The 18,772-nt window shown below is 44.3% G+C and overlaps 2 protein-coding genes across 4 annotated transcripts in view; one reads left to right on the forward strand and one right to left on the reverse strand.

Annotated features, from left to right (window-relative positions):
* Positions 1 to 18,772, forward strand: part of TAF4B (TATA-box binding protein associated factor 4b) — a 192,217-nt gene that overhangs the window by 137,706 nt on the left and 35,739 nt on the right. The window lies entirely within an intron of this gene.
* KCTD1 (potassium channel tetramerization domain containing 1) overlaps positions 7,318 to 18,772 on the reverse strand; it is a 164,075-nt gene continuing 152,620 nt past the window's right edge. For both annotated transcript variants that reach the window (XM_068237298.1, XM_068237296.1), the window contains exons 4-5: positions 15,720 to 16,025; positions 7,318 to 14,013 (exon numbers count right to left, since the gene is read on the reverse strand). In XM_068237298.1, the coding sequence (XP_068093399.1) occupies positions 13,855 to 14,013; positions 15,720 to 16,025 (465 nt within the window). In that variant the 3' untranslated portion in view covers positions 7,318 to 13,854. The remainder of the gene's footprint in view (positions 14,014 to 15,719; positions 16,026 to 18,772) is intronic.

The raw sequence follows: 18,772 nt of genomic DNA on the forward strand, positions 1-18,772 counted from the left end.
CAAGGCACCTCAGTGGGAAGTCTGTGGTAAGGAAGAAGTGTGGCAGAAAACGCTGCACAATGAGAAGAGGTGACCGGACCCTGAGGAAAATTGTCGAGAAGGACCGATTCCAGACCTTGGAGGACCTGCAGAAGCACTGGACTGACTCTGGAGTAGAAACATCTATAGCCACAGTGTACAGGCGTGTGCAGGAAATGGGCTACAGGTGCCGCATTCAGAGAAGCAGCACTGGACTGTTGCTCAGTGGTCCAAAGTACTTCTTTTTGAATGAAAGCAACTTTTACATGTCATTCGGAAATCAAGGTGCCAGGTCAATGCAGCTAGCTATCAGGAGATTTTGAAGCACTTCATGCTTCCATCTGCTGAAAAGCTTTATGGAGATGATTTCATTTTTCAACACGACCTGACACCTACTCACAGTGCCAAAACCACTGGTAAATGGTTTACTGACCATGGTATTACTGTGCTCAATTGTCCTGCCAACTCTCCTGACCTGAACCCCATAGAGAATCTGTGGGATATTGTGAAGAGAAAGTTGAGAGAGGCAAGACCCAACACTCTGGATGAGCTTAAGGCCGCTATTGAAGCATCCTGGACCTCCATAACACCTGAGCAGTGCCACAGGCTGATTGCATCTATGCCACGCCGCATTGAAGCAGTCATTTCTGTAAAAGGATTCCCGACCAAGTATTGAGTGCATAACTGAACATAATTATTTGAAGGTTGACTTTTTTTGTTTTAAAAACACTTCTCTTTTATTGGTCGGATGAAATATGCTAATTTTATGAGATAGGAATTTTGGGTTTTCATGAGCTGTATGCCAAAATCATCAATAAGAAAAACAATAAAAGGCTTGAACTACTTCAGTTGTATGTAATGAATCTAAAATATATGAAAGTCTAATGTTTCTCAGTACATGACAGAAAATAATGAACTTTATCACAATATGCTAATTTATTGAGAAGGACCTGTACATCACTAGGTTTGCTAACCCTTGCAATTTAAAAAAAACAAAAAAACAAAAACTATACACAGGGAAGTAGGCTTTGGTATTATATGTACCCATGTTTGTCTCATGTCATGTGTCAATTCGGGCATGTTAAAAGCAGACCAGTTGCTCTGGGCAACAGTATTACTTCTCTGCTGCTCCAACTTGCTGCTTCTCCCCACAATAATGGAGGCTTGTTATGGCATTTAAATTGACACTTAGTTGTCTAAATCATGCACTTAAAGGGATACTGTAGGGGGTCGGGGGAAAATGAGTTGAAGTTACCCAGGGCTTCTAATGGCCCCCCACAGACATCCTGTGCCCGCGCAGCCACTCACCGATGCTCCGGCCCCGCCTCTAGTTCACTTCTGGAATATCTGACTTTAAAGCCAGAAAACCACTGCGTCTACATTGCCATGTCCTCCTCGCTCCCGCTGATGGCACCAGGAGTGTACTGCGCAGACCAAAGACCATACTGGGCTTGTGCAATACTCTCCTGGTGACATCAGCGGGAGCGAGGATGCAGCTGCGCAGGCGCAGTGGTTTTCAGACATTAAAGTCTGAAATTCCAGAAGTGAACCGGAGGCGGGGCCGGAGCATCGGTGAGTGGCTCCGTGGGTACAGGATGTCTGCGGGGGGCCATTAGAAGCCCTGGGTAAGTTCAACTCATTTTCCCCCGACCCCCTACAGTATCCCTTTAAAGAGAAACTGTAAGGTGGAAATGAACCAGTGTGAAGCTGATGGCAGGTTTGTTTGAGAAAACCCAGTTCTCAGAGGGGAAAAAGTCCTGCAGCCAATGGAAATCCAACTGAAAAGGTGAAACCCCTCCCACTCTATAGGCCTAATTAAAATCTGTCCTACTGATGCACAGCCTTGTGGGTAATGACATCACATGCAGCCCATGCCTGATTTGCATATGCTGATATTAAAGACTCGATATCTCAGGACTCATGCAAAATTGCACCCCTTCCAGCTCCCTGGTTCACAAGATAGCTTCGATATACCCTAATCAGCAGGTAATTTGGGGGGTCCCCTCCCTACCGAGGAGTGTGTAGGAGTTATGAGTGCAGAGATAATTGAGCCTTTAATATCAGTAGCATAATGTAATACTGTAGACATAGGAGGATCAGGCACAACAATCTAGTGGAGAGTAGAAAAATAGCAGAAAATAACCGTGTGAAAAGCAGTCTGTTTCATACTGAAAATCGTGGCAAAATCTTGCCGTGATTATGTTTGCAAATCTCATTTAGGGAACGAGAATCGCTTCTTGAACCAGAATTGCTGCAAAATAGCATGATTTTGTTAGTGTGACACAGGGCCCTAAGCAATCTGGGTAGATTTGGGGATCTATATAAGAAAAAAAGTGGTGTGTATTCAACTAATGGAATAAAAGAAAACCCTCTATCTTTGCATGCCAGTATTAAACATGATTCCTCCCATTCTACATGAGGGCTTGTTTACACTACAAGAGCTTTTCTGATGCTACGTACACACATGCGACAACGATCGTTCGTTAAGAACGACGAACAAACTTTTAATTGATGAAAGAACGACCTAAGTAAAGGTAGTTTTAAAATGTGTGTAACGATCTGATCGTTAGAACGAACGTTACATCACAGAAAGCAACTATTGCGCCTGCGCATAAAAATGAGAAGTTTCATGGAGAAATAGTGAAATGCGCATGTCAAGCCTAGTATGAACGATCGTTTCCAACGATGTACTACTTTTGCAAACGATCGTCGTTGGTTAAAATCCGCCGAGACAGAACTTTCTTTTGTAGCGATTTGGCTCGTTCGTCGTTTGCCTTAATAGTCGGTGGTTCTTTTTTTGTAACGATCGTCGTTGGTAAAGATCGGGGAACGATCGTTACAAACGACTATAGTCGCATGTGTGTACGCACCTTAAGTGCTTTGTGATTTTGTCAAAATCCCCCATACCATTGCATTAGCAAGAGCTTTTCAAAATCACTAGCACTTAAAAATCTTGTAGTGTGAACAAGCCCCGAAGCACTTTTTATACATGACGTTGACAGGGTAAGAAAAATTGTTTTCTCACTTTTGCTTATCTCTTCTTCTCATAACACACTATTTTCCTTTGTTTTGTAAAAAGAAAAAAAAAACAAATTTCTCTTTAAAGGGAACCTAAATTCAATTAAATAATAAAAAAAAAAAAGTTTCACTTACCTGGGTCTTCTCCCTGCCCCCTGCAACCACCCTGTGCCCACACTGTCACAGATCGAGTCTCCAGTCCCCCTGCTGCCACTAAGTTTCATTCTTGGCGATTTAGCCACGTGGATGGCCACTGCGCCTGCGCGGCCTTGGCAGCTAGCGTCCTCAATCACGCTCCCGCCGCACAGCGTCCTGCGAAGAACAAGATTTTCTCATTTCGTGCGGGATGCTCCTCTCAGCGGGAGCGTGATCATGGGTGCGCACAGCGAGGTCCAAGCAGGTGCAGTAGCCAAGGACTGGCCAGTTGGCAAGAATGAAACCAAGTTGTAGCGGGGGACTGGAGGATCGGTGAGTGACTTTGCGGGCACCTGGAGGCTGCAGGGGTCTGGTAGAAGCCCCAGGTAAGTGAAACATTTTTTGTTTGATTCGGTTCCCTTTAAGTTATTACTACATTTGCTGGAATAGTGATCTGAAACGAATGCCACATTGGTGCTGTTGCCGAGAGCAACCAATCAGAATCCTAGTTTCAGTTGGACTTTGGCTGCTTTAGGTCACTGCTCTACTTTTTCGCCAGTTTCCTCTTGTACTGATGTTGATAAATAATCCCGAATGCTAACCCGTCTTTAGGCATTTTGCATAGATTTGGAATTTATTATATTTGCAAATTGTTGTTTCATTTAAAATAGATGCATATTTTATATCACGGCATCACAACCTCTTTGAACTTAAAATGTAAAAAAATAAGCTATAAACAAATAGGAAGTCAGCTCCAGATGACTGTACTTTTTCATGTGCCCTTGGCCTGTTCAATCTGCCCTGATGTAGGACGCCAGTATTCCTGTACCAAACCCTCAGGTTTTCTGGGAATGTGTCGCTAAAGAACTTGTACCAAACAAGAGACTGCTTCTAAAAGACTGATAGGCTGCTTTCTCGTGTAGGAATGTTATCACACAGTGCTGGCATTATTTAAAGTGGATCTTAACTCAGAACTCCTCTCTGCTCTAAAAGATCCACAACAATATAATAACCTTTAACTTCTTCCTGACCGACTAACACCAATGGGCGTCGGGAAGGTGGCAGCCCCAGAACCGCCTAACACTGAAAGGCGTCAAGTCCTGGGGCGGGGTTTTGCTCTGCTCCGTCATCTGTCTACTAGCAATTGCCGCTAGGAGACTGTTCGACGTTGTCTATTTTTGTTGTACAGCGCTGCGATCTACTGCAGTGCTGTATTGGGAACAGCTGTGTTACTCGGCTGTCCCCTAGAGAGGCTCCGATCGTGACCCCTTCTGATGCCTATAAAAAAGAGATTGCCCTGATTGGCTGGCGGGGGGAGGGGGGAACAAAAAAGAAAAAATACATTTTTATTCAAAATGTAATCATAATTAAATAAAAAAAAAAAGAGCTGCAGCAGCAATCAGAGCCAACCAACAGAAAGCTCTGTGGTTGGGCAGAAAAGGGGGGGAGATTCATTTGTGTGCTCAGTTGTATGGCTCTGCAGCAAGCTATCAAAGCTGCAGAGCCCTGAATTGTAAAAAATAGCCTGGTCACTAGGTGGGTGTAAGGCTGTGGCCCTTAAAGGGGTTCTGTGGAGGTTTGCTAAGGATAAAAACCGTCACTTACCCGGGGCTTTTATCAGCTCCCTGTAGCAGTAATGTCCAACGGTGTCCTCCTCCGATCTGCCATTCCCCGCCGCTGGCACCGGGCATCATTCGCCTGTCATAGCCAAATAATGCATGCTGCCGTTCGCGTCATCGGAAGCTTACTGCGCAGTACCAAGTTTTCTTGTACTGCGCCTACGCAGTAAGCTTTTGATGACATGGCCGCGCAGCCGCAGTTGGACGGCGTGACGTTCTAGGCGGGGAACGGCGGATAGGAGGACGGCGTGGGACATTACTGCTACAGGGAGCTGATAGAAGCCCCAGGTAAGTGGCAGTTTTTATCCTTAACAAACCCCCACAGAACCCCTTTAACTACTCTGACTGCTCCACGCCAATGGGCGTGGCCCGCGGCGGCAGCCCCAGGACCGCCTAACGCCATTTGGCGTCAGGTCCTGGCGCAGGCTACTGAAGGAGGTTGCGCGGGCATCTCCTTCTCGGGGGGGGGGGGGGGGGGGGGCTGGGGGGCAGAGCTCCGCCTCCTCTTCAGTCTCCTATTGCCGCTCGGGAGACTGTTAGATGGCGTGATCACAGTCTATTTACATGTACAGTGCTACGATCAGCAGCAGCGCTGTACTGGGGACATCCGTGTGCCACGGCTATCCCCCTGGGGGAAAAGAGAGCGATCGGCTCTCATAGGCAGAAGCCTATGACATCCGGTTGCGTAATTGGCCAGCTGGGGGGAGGGTGGGGATTTCTAAACATAAACAAACAGGATTAGGAAACAGTGAACATAAATATTTATATAAAGAAATAAACACAAGGCACAGGGGGGGGGGGGCGCGATCAGACCCCACCAACAGAGAGCTTTGTTGGTGGGGAGAAAAGGGGGTGGGGGGAGGAATCACTCGGGTACTGTGTTGTGCGGCTCTGCAGCTTGGCCTTAAAGCTGCAGTGGCCAATTAGGAAAAAAACAGGCTGGTCTTTAGGGGGGTTTACCACTGTGGTCCTCAAGTGTCTGTTACATTTGATACAAATCCTAAAATAAATCTGCAGTTTCTACTTCCTGATTCATGGAAGCAGACATATTGCTTACAGCCTGTGCTTTCAAATGGGCTCATCTGCCATAGGCAGTCATGTGACATGGGGGCGATCAAATTACAACTTGTGATTAGTCACAGATGAGGGGGAATTAAACAGGCTACACTCTAAATACATACAGGGTGCATTTCTCTACGTTTTCCTTCTGTCCTGTGCAAGCGTTCAGGTCCACTTTATTAGGCCCACGAGGGTAGGACCCCACTAAATCCCCAAAACACTTTGCCAATGAAAGTGAGTGAAGGGAACCCATTAGTGGGATTGTGATTAGGGGTAATCGCAGTTGCAGGACATGCAGCATTTTGAGCGCGTTTGCCCTCAATGTTAAGCATAGAAGCGCTGCATGAATTGCTTATCAAAGCTATTATGCAGGGCTTTGGGTGGGGGAGCGATTACCTTATCATAAAACTTTATTATACTACCAGGTCTCTGTATTTTTTGATAAAACGTTATTATACTACCAGGTCTCTGTATTTCCTTCTTCCGTTTGTAGCCCTGCCCCCTAAAAGAAGAGGTTACAGGCGTGTCTCTGGTCATAGAAAAACACCTATGACCTCTTCCTTTGGGGGGCGGGGCTACAGACAGAAGGAGGACGCCTGGTAAGTATAATAGTTTTTTTTTTTTTTATGCGAATCGCAAATCAGAAGCGCTGTACAGGTCAATATGCAGCGCCTCCAATTGTTGGGGAATTGTTTGCGATCGCAATTGCCCTAGGAATCCCACACAGCACTGTGGCAATTTTAAAGCGCTGCAGCAATACCTAGTGGGTTACAGGCCTTAAGGTTCATACACACATGCGACTATAGTCGTTTGAAACGATTGTTCCCCGATCATTTCAAACGACGATCGTTTAAAAAAAAAGCAGCCAACGACCATTAAGTCTAACGACGTACGAGCAAGACTGTTAAAAATGAACGATCTAGCTTGGTGGATTTTTTCCAAGACGATCGTTTGCAAAAGTAGTACATCGTTGGAAAACGGTCGTTCGTACTAGGCTTGACATGCGCATTTCGCTATTTCTCCATGGAACTTTTCATTTTTATGCGCAAGTGCAATAGTTGCTTTACGTGATTCTAACGATCAGATCGTTACACGCCCTTAAAAGCTAACTTTACTTAGGTCGTTCTTTCGTCAATTAAAAGTTTGTTCGTCGTTTACAACGAACGATCGTTGTCGTACGTGTGTACGTAGCTTAAGTGATGCATGTTATGCAGAATAGAGTTTGCAGAGAGCAAGCACCTCTTTTATTCCTGCAGTTTCTCCTGGTTTCTAATAGCTATAGCTGCCATGTTCTCCCCCTCCCCTTCTAGATGCCCTTAAATAATCCAAAGGGAAGGTGTGAAGAAGCATGTGTGACATGATGAAAGCTTTTGTTTGCTCAAGCAGAGTAATAAAAGCCTCTGCTAAACTTTTAAATGTAAAAAGAAGAGGCAAAATGGAAGGTTTTTTTTAATAATGAGCCACAATGTTAGCATGTATTTTTAATGTGCTATTGAGATGCCCTGGGTGGTGAAAATGGTGCTCGGGTCACTTTGACACTGCTGGTGTACATGTAGCCTCTGACCCTGCTCACTCCATCTCCCAACTTATGTCTACAGGTGAAAGATACCAGTCAGTTACAACAAAAACTTCCAGGCACAAGAACAGCTTCTTCCCTCAGGGGGTAGCCATGCTTAAAGGACAGCTATAGTGAGAGGGATATGGAGGCTGTCATATTTATTTCCCTTTAAACAATACCAGTTGCTTGGCAGCCCTGCTGATCTATTTGGCTGCAGTAGTGTTTGAATAAAACCAGAAACAAGTTTGTGGCTAAACTTGTCAGATCTGACAATAATGTCAGAAACACCTGATCTGCTGCATGCTTGTTCAGAGTCTATCACTAAAAGTATGAGATACAGAGGATCAGCAGGACAGCCAGATAACTGGCATTGCTTAAAAGGAAATAAATATGGCAGCCTCCATAGCCCTGTTGCTTCAGTTGTCCTTTAAATGGAATATCGAGACAGCCCCCAAAAATGACATTTACTTACACAGGGCTTCCTCTAGCCCCCAGCAGCGAAATGTCCTTCGCTTCAGCTCTGCACTCAGCCGTTGGCTCCCGGTCGCCGTCAATACTTCCACTACTGCGCCTGCACGAGTACTGCTGTCTATCACTCGCACGTGATGTGTACTGTGCAGGCGCAGTAGAGGGCAACCTGGCGAGGTTGGCCTCTGCACCGTTGGGCAACGGCTGAGAGCAGAGCTGCAGTGAAGGACTGTAGCAACTGCTGAAATTGACAATCGTATCAAATCTTTCACAGAACTGCATCCATTAGGCACTATCCGAACAACCTAATGCTTCTGAGAAGTGTATACAGTAGGGGTGAATGTATACAGATGTTTGGTAAATCTGTAGGAATATAAAGCAACAGGTGACGAGACCCAGATGTGGCCCAGGCTGAGCACAACTGCTACAGTGAAACAGACAGTAATTATTTCAGTCTAATGTACACAAGGCCCATTAGGACTTATGTAAATGTAAGTGCAAACATCTCAGAAGTAAAGGCTTTTCATCAGTTTATGGTGGATAAGAATAAAATCAGAATTCCGGCCTTTTCATCTGTCCAGCCCAAAGAGCTGAGAAATATCACTGAAAACCCAATTCTTTTTTTCTTTTTCTTTTTTTTTTTCTTTTAGAAAAAGAGGTTTCACAAACCCATCACAAAGATCAGATACAGATCATAACGTTGTTCCAACTCAATTCAAGGTGGGGCGGTATTAAAAAACATATATAAAAAGTATAAATACATTGATCAGATGTACATCGCCTGGCAATAATCACGTCACTGCTCGGAGAAACCGAAAATACAGATGTGGAAAACTAGTTCAGGCTGAAACACAAGCCGCTGTGCACCTTATGCGTGGTTTCTGCAGCAAGCATTCTAGAACCTAGATTCTCAACGTGTGGTACCCATACCCCATGGGGTACTTCTGATAGTTCCAGGGGGTACTCAGGCTTCATATATTTAACTACATATAACAAATTAAGAGTTTTAGAAAATGATAAATCCTATTTAAACAACACCAAATTTGTGTTTTAGCCAATTAAAAGCAATAGTAAATGCTTGGAAGTGGTTTAGACCCCAATTATCATGTACTTCGAATACATTTGTATTTGTCAAGGGGTACTTGTGATAATATTTACTATGCTAGGGGGTGCTTGGTGAGTACTGGGTTTTAAAAGGGGTACATACCAATAAAATGTTGAGAAACACTGTCCTAGAAGACACAGCAGTACCGTTTTTACGAATCAGGTCATTTCAGTGCTCAGTGCCGAGCACCAAAAGTTGGGCGCCGTCATAGCACTAGTGCCATGCTGTGCCCTCTGCACAAGGGTAATTCGGGGTTTCGGTGATCGCCAGACCCCAAATAACTCCTCCCTCCGAGTTGCTACAACTTGGAGGGAGAACATTATTTAACTACCCCGGGGATTTGAACAGCAGCAGGGTGAGCAGTCATTCGTCTCACCCTGCGCCCAGCTCACCGGTTGCCGAATGAAGTACGCCCGTTTTTAGGCTACGATCACAGTGGTGCGTTGGGGTGCAACATCACTGCTGCACTGTAACACGGAACATCACATTGCAATGCAACACCTATGTGATGTTGGCAGTGCAGCTGGTACAATGTGGTTTAGTGGCGCTCTGTATTATAATGCTGTGCATGCAGTCTGTTAATGCACGTGTTAGCAGTGATGTATTCTTTTCAATGACTGTATGCAAAGCAATGGGCTTATAACCTGCGACACGACTTACTTGTTCCGTTGTGTTTCTGCTTTTACAGGGAGTGCAACACAGCGCCCACTGTGAGCCTAGTCTTACTGAGCTGTTTCTGTAAAGCACAGTGGCCAGTTTTCAGTCTGTGCTAGTTTCCCTGAAGTCCAGTATAGTACTCTCCCTGGTAGTGTGAGAAGTGATCCTGTGAGCATTCAAACATATATAAGCCAACAGCACTATTATCATGGCTCCGGTTCAGAAATCATAATCTTGAAAACCTGGCTTGCACTCACAATCTTCTATTAGGTAAAATGCTGTAGACACACTGTGAGCGCTTTTCTGACCATCAGTGCTTTCTGAGCGTTTTTAAAAAAGATGCTCCTATTGATTTGCAATAAAATTGCCGTAATCATGATTTATTTTCTTTTCCCAGAAAATCATCATCACAGCCAGTTGCAAACCGAGGATTTTCAGTGGGGGTTGGGGATTCCCGAAAGGTCTCCCTCAGCCACGCACAATACAGTATAATAATATGGTAGGATATCATGCTGGGTACACACAATGCAATTTCCTGTCTGATTATTTCCTGAATGTCCAATATGCTATCGATCGTCAATGAGATCGATCAGGAGCAGTTTGGATACAGATAATGAGGACAGCCGACATTGCTAATGAAGGTGAAAATGAAGCATTCACACAGCAGGGCACAGGGCTGTGCTCATACCTGAGTCTGTTAAGTTCCCCAGAGCTGCTCCATGCTCTGTACACATGCTGCTGCTCCATCCTCTGTACACATGCTGCTGCTCCATCCAAAGTCAACTGTAGCAGGGAAAGAAAGGGGCAGTGCTGTGAGGTGCAGGATGCCTACAGATGTTCTGGTGTCTCAATCTATGCCTAGCCCGAGACACTGCACCGCCCTGGTCTAAGGGGGGATTCTGAGCAGCTGTAGCAATCCACCCCCCCTCCCCCCCGCATTTGACAGCGATTTTACCGCAATTTTAATGCAAGTCAATGAAAGAGTTTAAAAAACACTCAGAAAGCACTGATGGTCAGAAAAGCGCTCAGAGTGTGTTTACAGCCAAGAACTTTGCAACCCTCCCCAGGTCATATTAGAAGACCATGGCGACATAAGCTAAAAAGTTAGTATCAGCACCTGTGTGATTGCAGCACACATTCACAGCAAGAACTTCTAAACAACCACAGGACAGTCTGGATGTATTAGTCTCCCCTGGACAGCATGTAATTCAGTCTAATGTGTGTTTATGGATGCTAAATCCTGATACGGCATACATCTAACTGCATTGGCTTCACCTAGTCCTGCTGCAATCCTGCATACCAGCTGAGACTAACGTGACTGTCTATAAACAGCTGAGCTCTATGTGCTGATCAGCAGAGCCAATCACAGTGATCAAAATGTGAGTACTACCTCACGCTGGTGGGAGGGTGGTGCTGCCAGGAACGCCAAACGCTGATTGGCGTCAAAGTCCAGGATTAGCAGGAAACACAAGCACGCTCCCTGCTAGTAAACAGAGTGGGGCTCCTTGATCAGCCTGCCAGCCGTGATCAGAGCTGGCAGGCTGTAGTGGGAAAAAAAAGCAAATAAGTGTACATCGGTGCGATCTAGCACAGAGCTGTACAGGGGACAGTCCTGACACTTAACTGTACCACCCACCTAATGGCTCCCAGTGTAATCCCATACATAGGCTGATGCCTATGTATGGGTACTGTAGTGTATGGATCGCAGTCTATGGCCAATTTAAGGGGGAAGGGGAGGGAATAAAGGAAAAAGGGGTTTGTTTGGTTGTTTTTTGACAAAATTGATCTTTTTTAATAAAAAAAAAAGTCTAATAGCAGCAGCAATCAGAGACCACCAAAAGAATGTTCTATTTGTGGGAAGAAAAGGAGGTAAAAGTCATCTGGGTGCTAAGTAGTATGGTCAAGCAATAAACTGCTCAAGTTGCGAAGTGTTGAATTGTAAAAAATGGCCTAGTCACAAGGGGGTATAAACTTGTGGTCCTAAGTGGTTAAAGAGGAATTTTACTAAAAGATAGCAGTAGGGGGAAAAAAAACTAAATGAAGACATTGGAAAGTGAGAAGTCAAAAAATAGAAGATTGATCAAGAAATGATTGATATTTGCAGTGCAATTAGTTTGTGATGTTTGATCCACCATGAGCCTGCGGTTCAGCATCTTTTCTTCTGGAAGACATGAAAAAAATAGACAGTATAAACTGCCCTTATCTATAAACACGCCCACCAACAATGTGATAGGCTAGCCAACAACAGCTGTTCTCTCCCACAATGCAAAAAGGTTCACAGAAAGGAAACTGTCATGACATCACACCGTGGGAGGGGTTTCACCTCAATATCAGCCACATAGATGCCCCTGATGACCTATTAGAGAAAAGGTAAAGACTATAGTGGGGAAAGGGGGTATTGGCTACTGATTGGTATGAAGATCAATCCTGGGTTAAGGTTCCTCTGTAAGGGGGCATTGCAGGTTGGTACTTGGCGTGTTCTTTCTGTGAATGCTTGTGCATAACTGCAACTCCACAAATGTTACGTTACTGACCCTTCCAGCAGCCGCCACTATGGTACAATAGGTACCAAGTGAGGGCTGCAGCCTTTCTTATCTAGTAGGCAAATTCTAATAGATTTCAGGCTTACTTGTTTTCACACTTAGAGATGCCTTATTAACCCTTAGACCGCCAGCTATTTTTTTTTAGAAAAGCTATGTGCCAGTGCCATATATGTTTGTATTGTGTTTATTAAATGTCTTGCCCATATCTGCGTGTACCAAATTCCAAATTAGCAGGAATGTCATAGAGATGCAAATACATGAGATTATGCTAATTATTATAAACCAGAATTGTGCTTCTTCTTCTTAAACTCTATTGCAAAGTAGGCTAATCAAATCATTGACCAACATTGATTGGTCAATGTTCAAGCTGCATAGATTTGCAGTAACATTTGCATGATTCTGCATCATCTGATGGCACAGACTCAAAACGTTGTAATAAATGACTTTAACCTCCGTGGCAAAGAAACATGGGGACACAAAAATGCCTAAAGATGTCCACTGTAGGCGGAAGTAGTGTCTTTACACATCCATGGCGTATGGATGGGATAGAACAGAACACCTACAGATGTCCACAACAGTCTAAGGGTTAAATCGGGACATATTAAATACCACGACATGCTTTTACTATTACTGTCCGTGGTTGCAGATTCAGCATGTGTTCCCTCACTTGGGAACGTAGCCGCCATTCTCTCATGTCTTAAAAATCCATGTGCTTAGTACTAAGGGATGATCAATGATATGCAAATACTTCCCAGTTGATGCAAATTTTTATGCAAATATACACAGCTTCAAAATGGACTTATTTTAAACCTGGGTTTAAAATGATTGGTCCATTTTCAAACTGCATATACTGTATTTGCATGATAACATTTGCATAAACTTGGAAGTATTTGCAACTGTTTGATCATCCCTAGCGCTCAGTCAAACAACCAAGAGAACCACCTGGCACCAACGCCTGTACCAGCAGAAGCTTTTTAGTGCTGTGTTGCAGCTCGGCCGGCACAGAGAGTCCATGCACAGATATCTCCACTCCTGACTTGTAGTACCTTCCTTTATGCAGCACTGTAGGTTGATATGTGTTTGACTGTCACAGGTTCACTTTAAAGCCAGTAAATAATGGGGCTCATTTTTACAAACTAAGTCAAGGTTTAATCGGGGGGTGTGGCCCAAGGCAGTCATTAGGATTTTAGCTGCGGTGGGTGACACCACCATTTCCCTTGATGAGCATGGCTGTAATGTTGCCCTGCTACTGCCCCATCTAAATACAACAGACAATTACTGTAGTGGTTTTTACTTATCTGCCATGAACCGTCTAAATCTTTGAAGAGTATTTTCAGCTGCTAAATCTCTGTGATGTATGGAATAAAAACTATGAACATAAAACTTCTTATGGTATATTATCTAGTGTACAGTATCAGTTGTGAATAGTGTATAGTTATCATTACAGTACCCTTTTGTAATGTTACAGGCTAAGTTTTTTTTTTTTTTTATTCTACATTTTAACATCCTGTAGTTGCCGTCCTGCTGTGTGTTCCTGAGGCTGCTGTGTAAATAACAGCCTTTGATGTCTTTTGAGGTGACTGAAATGCCTCTTTCTCAGTGTTGGTTCTGGGATCCGTGTCCCAGCTGCACAGAAATTGTTCCATTAAGTGTTACAAAAAAAAGTGTCTCTGCTCAGTCCAAGGGCTCCTGCTTTATTCGAATGACAGAAGGTGCGCGTGATGTCCTTTTCAGTTCTCGCCTCAGTACATATTCACTAAACTGAGAAGAATCAACTCCTCCTCCACAGGATCCCACAATCTCAAAGCCTCGCTGCTGCAACCTCTCCAGCACCTGCAGTGAGGAAAAAGCAAAATGAAACAAAAGAAAAAAAAATATTGTTTTATAGAACAAATACACATTGTATAAACAGCAAATACATGTATATAAATATTTTATAAATCCAATGCTGCCCAAGAAGTGCTGAAGAATTCTACCAAGCTGGTTGGAGAGCTTCACTGGGGCCCAGCAGTGGATAGAGGGCACTAAAAGCGGTAAATAGATACTCAACTATGGAGAGGGAATGCTCTGGATCCTAACTTTTTAGCTCCCTTCAGTATTCCTTTAACTGAGAATTCCATACAATATTAAAATGCTGCACATTTTACTTGACACGCTGATATCTGACCAGTTTTGCAATGTACAAAGGCTACACTATACTCGGCCAAAACAAGCTTCTCGGCCGAGAATCCTATATGTACAGCGACTTCTGAGCGCAATGTTCCCCTCCTTACAGTGTTCCCCAACCCTGTCCTCAAGGCTCAGCAACAGTGCATGTTTTGTGGAAATCCACAGAGATAGTTAATCAGCTCTGCTGAGACACTAATTACACCACCTGTGCATGTTTGTGGTTTACTGCAAAACATGTACTGTTGGTGGGCCTTGAGGACAGGGTTGGGGAACTCTGCCTTCTTACATCATCAAAATGCTCCTTTGTGCACCATGCCTTCATCTATCCTCCCATACTCAAAGCAACAGTACACATCACTGTGCTTGAGTTTGGCATGTAGGGGAACAAACTGACAGCAGGAGATGGAAGGTCCTCAAATTTTTGTTTCAGATACAGCAAAGTCCCCGTTAACCAGAAGTCCCAACTAATCAACATGATCACAGGGGCTTTGTTTTTTGCAGATTTTGAGGCTTTTCAAATACTTACCGAGCCTCCAGTGATGTCTAGCAGCCTTTCTGCACCACCTAGCGTGCTCCTAGCGGCTTCCGGATCCGTGCACGCAAGTCGGCGTGTCACGTAACCCGATGCGGGACAGCTAACACTCTGGCTTCCGTGCACAGGGTAAGCCGGAAAGCCGCTAGCAGCCTGCTAGGTGATTCAGAAAGGCTGCTGGGGTTTGCTTCCTTAAAAATTATTTTACAGCTACCATGAATGATGCACTGGATAAAAATTGTGAAGATGTGGGGTCCGTTTGGGTAAAGATTCATGGTGGAAATGACTGTTGCCAATTGCTTATTGGGGTGTGCTATAGTCTGCTACATATCCATATTGCTGCAGAACTGCAATTACTACAGCTGATTGGATAGTTGAAGTCACCCATAACTATGGTCACACTTTTACTTGCAGATCAGACATTGATTAGGTTATTGAAACTACTCACCTTGGTAAAAGTGTCAGATAACAGACAACACTACAGGACAGTTACTTGACTCAAATGTTAAGTGAACCAACTAGAGGGAATGAATGCACTAATGGATTTGGTCATTTTAAATAGACCAGATAATGTATCAAATGTGCAGGTACAAGAACACTTTGATCCTGATGGGAGACACCAGAGGAGGTGGGGAGAACATACTTTTTCTTGAAAATGAACAAGACATCATCTGTCGTTTAGTGTTGGGGGGTTTGTTATATCAGCACAACCAGTCTATTATACAGTGATTCGGGTAAAAAGCCTCAGCTGTCCTATCTAATAAACTACAATAATGTACAACCATTGTTAAAGATGTATAAAAATGTGCACGAGTGTAAGATGGTAACAATTGCTTACCTGAACGGAATTGAGGTGGCAGTATCCATTGAGTGGAAATCTAATAACGTGTGTGGAGTCGTGGTTCCAGCCCGCATTGACAGAGTTACACATCACGTCACCGATTTCTGGAAAAACTTCCTCAATCAGAGATTTGTCTCCACTCAGAGTAATCCTTTCCCCAAGATCTGGAGCTACTCTGACAACCAGACACTCACAGGGCCTGGAGAAACGGCCGGCCTCCCTGTCCTGCTTCCACCTCTCCAACTCCAGCAGCATTGGTTGAAGCTGAAAGTACTTTGCTTCTTCATACAGAAGAGTGTAATCCTAGAACAATACATTGGAAGACAGAAGAAAAACACTGCGACTTGAGTAAACTTTAGTTATACAGTTCTATCAACAGCTCAGTTATTAAGTAAAAAAAAAAGTAGCATATGCCAACTGATAACACAGTATAATATCCGCTACTACAACACATTGTTAACTCACGGTTTAGAAAAACTGGTGACGGTAGAAAATTCCACAGATTGCTGAAAGAGGCAAGTCTTGGCCTAGTACAAATCTGCAATCTTTTTAGGCAAAAGTACATAGTATGTACTTTATGGCTTTTGTTTCCTCAATTTTTGTCATGGTCAACAGGCTGTGTTTTACAAGATATCCTTAATCTCAGCCTGTTTAGCTGAAATGGTAATTACCACAGCTGTTCTCAGTAAAGAGGACCCTTAATACATGCCCTGCTGCAGAAGTATCTAAAGTGAACCTGAGATCAACGATTATACTGTATTTATACTTACCTGGGGCTTCCTCCTGCCCCATGAGGTCCATGGAGTCCCTCGCCGTCCTCCTGAGCCCCTCCGTTCAGCTGCTATCTGGACTGGAAATCGCGCCCCTTGAGCGCATGCACAGCTCGTCCGCACGCGCGCCCCTATCATGCTCGCTACTGCGCAGGCGCAGACCGCTCCCGGCAGCTGGAGCGCGAGCTGGCCCAAATATATTGGGAGAAAGCGGCTGAACGGAGTCGCCGAGGAGGACGGCGAGGGACTCCACGGACCTCGTGGGGTAGGAGGAAGCCCCAGGTAAGTACAAATACAGCATAATTGTTTCTCTCAGATTCACTTTAAAGACTGAAATGAAAAAAACCATACTGCTTTATACATTTTACACCTGATACTTCCTGTAATTTTTACTTTAGAATCAGACATCCATAGTGGCCATACAATGGAAGACTTTTCTGAGGCTTTGTTCACAATGGGTGTTGTATTCCCTGTAAAAGCAGGAACACTATGCAATGGAATGAGCAAGCGGTGTTGTACGACCATTGCGTCACATACAGTGAAACATTGTCAATGAAAAGTAAGTATGGTTCACTTGTCACTGTTAACGCGCGCATTTTGCCGTAACGCATTGCATGCAATGCAATAGAATGCCACATGCCGCCAGACCGTTGTGCACTGGACACACTGAGAACGTCATATAGGTATTGCTTTGCAGTGTGATGTTCTGTGTTACAGCATAGCCGATATGTCACACTGCAATACGCCACTGTGGACATAGCGGACTTAAAACGGAAGGACCGGCGTGGGACAGGACGGCTGCTGGGGGCTTGCAGAAGTACCACGTAAGTGAAACAGTTTGTTTTTATTTCTATTTACAGTTCCGCTTTAAGGACATAAGTTGTTAGATTTTTTTGTAAATTCCAATGAAACTCTATCAAGAAAGGACGCCATCTTGGTTGTTGTGATCACACATTGATCAGAAAAGGCTGTTTCATGGGTCATATCATGGGACGAAGCACTATGCGAGCAAAGCTCTGGGAGTGGGACTAAAGTGGAAAGAGGGATATTAGATCGGATCTCTGATATCTAATATGTATAATGTGGTAAATAATCAATATTAGGGAGACATTGTTCCTTTACCACATCGTACAAGTAATGGGAGAAAGGAAAAGCTAAAAATAAATCTATAAAGTTTAAAATGGTAAGGCTAGCTTACCTCAACGACACATCACCATGTATGGGATATCTGTGCATGCTACACCTCCAGACACTTGCACTGACCTGAGGAAGTGGGGGTGTATCCGCACTTTCTTAAAGGCTGATCACCGACTCTGGATCCCCCTATACATCTCAAGTGTATACCTTCTTTTAGAAGGACAAAATAAGCTTGTGCATGATTAGAGTAGGACTGTGTGCATAAGATTCTAAAGACTCAAAAGCTAATCTCCATTCTTCTAGTTATTATGCGTAAATTAACTTCGTTGATCTTAAAAGGTTACACGTGTTGAAAATACCATGCACAGGACTCTCACGCCGGCTGGCATGATGACGCGTAACGTGCGCCGTCAGGACTTGTAGTGGCAACTTCAGACGGAAGCCGCCAATCAAAGTAGCCGCCAGCGGGGCCGGGAAATGAGCCACGAGGACGCAGGGGGACCTCGCGGCCTACAGTGGGCTGGAGGAAGCCCCAGGTAAGTACCAATTATGTTTTTTTGTACCTGCTCCCTATCCCTTTAAAAATATCATCAATACTGTGTATTAAATAAACAAAAGGTAATGACGTGATAGAGAAGAACAGGAGGAAATGACGTGATAGAGAATATCAGGAGGTAATGGCATGATAGAGGTTTTCTTTTCTTTTTTTGTGATATTAAAGTGAACCTTAACGGAGATAAGTTTCACTTACCTGGAGCTTCCACAAGCCCCCTGCAGACGTCATGTGCTCACGTCGGAACAAAGTTATCCTCCGGTCTTTCGCAGCCAGCTAGTTTCAGGGGCCCGTGCACCTGCGTGTCCCTGGCTGCATGTGTCCCTTGATCACGCTTCCATTGTCAGGGCTGTCCTGCACATGCACAGGATGGCCATGGCAATGCGATCAAAGGAAAGTGGCTAGGTGCGGGGGACCGGAAGATCATTTTTCCCAGCACACGCACAGTACATCTGCAGTGGGCTGGTGGAAGCCCTAGGTAAGTGAAACTTTTTTTTATGAATCTGTTAAAGCAGTGGTCCCCAACCCTGTCCTCAAGGCCCACCAACAGTGCATGTTTTGTAGAAATCCAGAGAGGTAATTAATCAGCT

The sequence above is a fragment of the Hyperolius riggenbachi genome, chromosome 5, assembly GCF_040937935.1.
Source record: "Hyperolius riggenbachi isolate aHypRig1 chromosome 5, aHypRig1.pri, whole genome shotgun sequence".
Lineage (NCBI taxonomy): Eukaryota > Metazoa > Chordata > Amphibia > Anura > Hyperoliidae > Hyperolius > Hyperolius riggenbachi.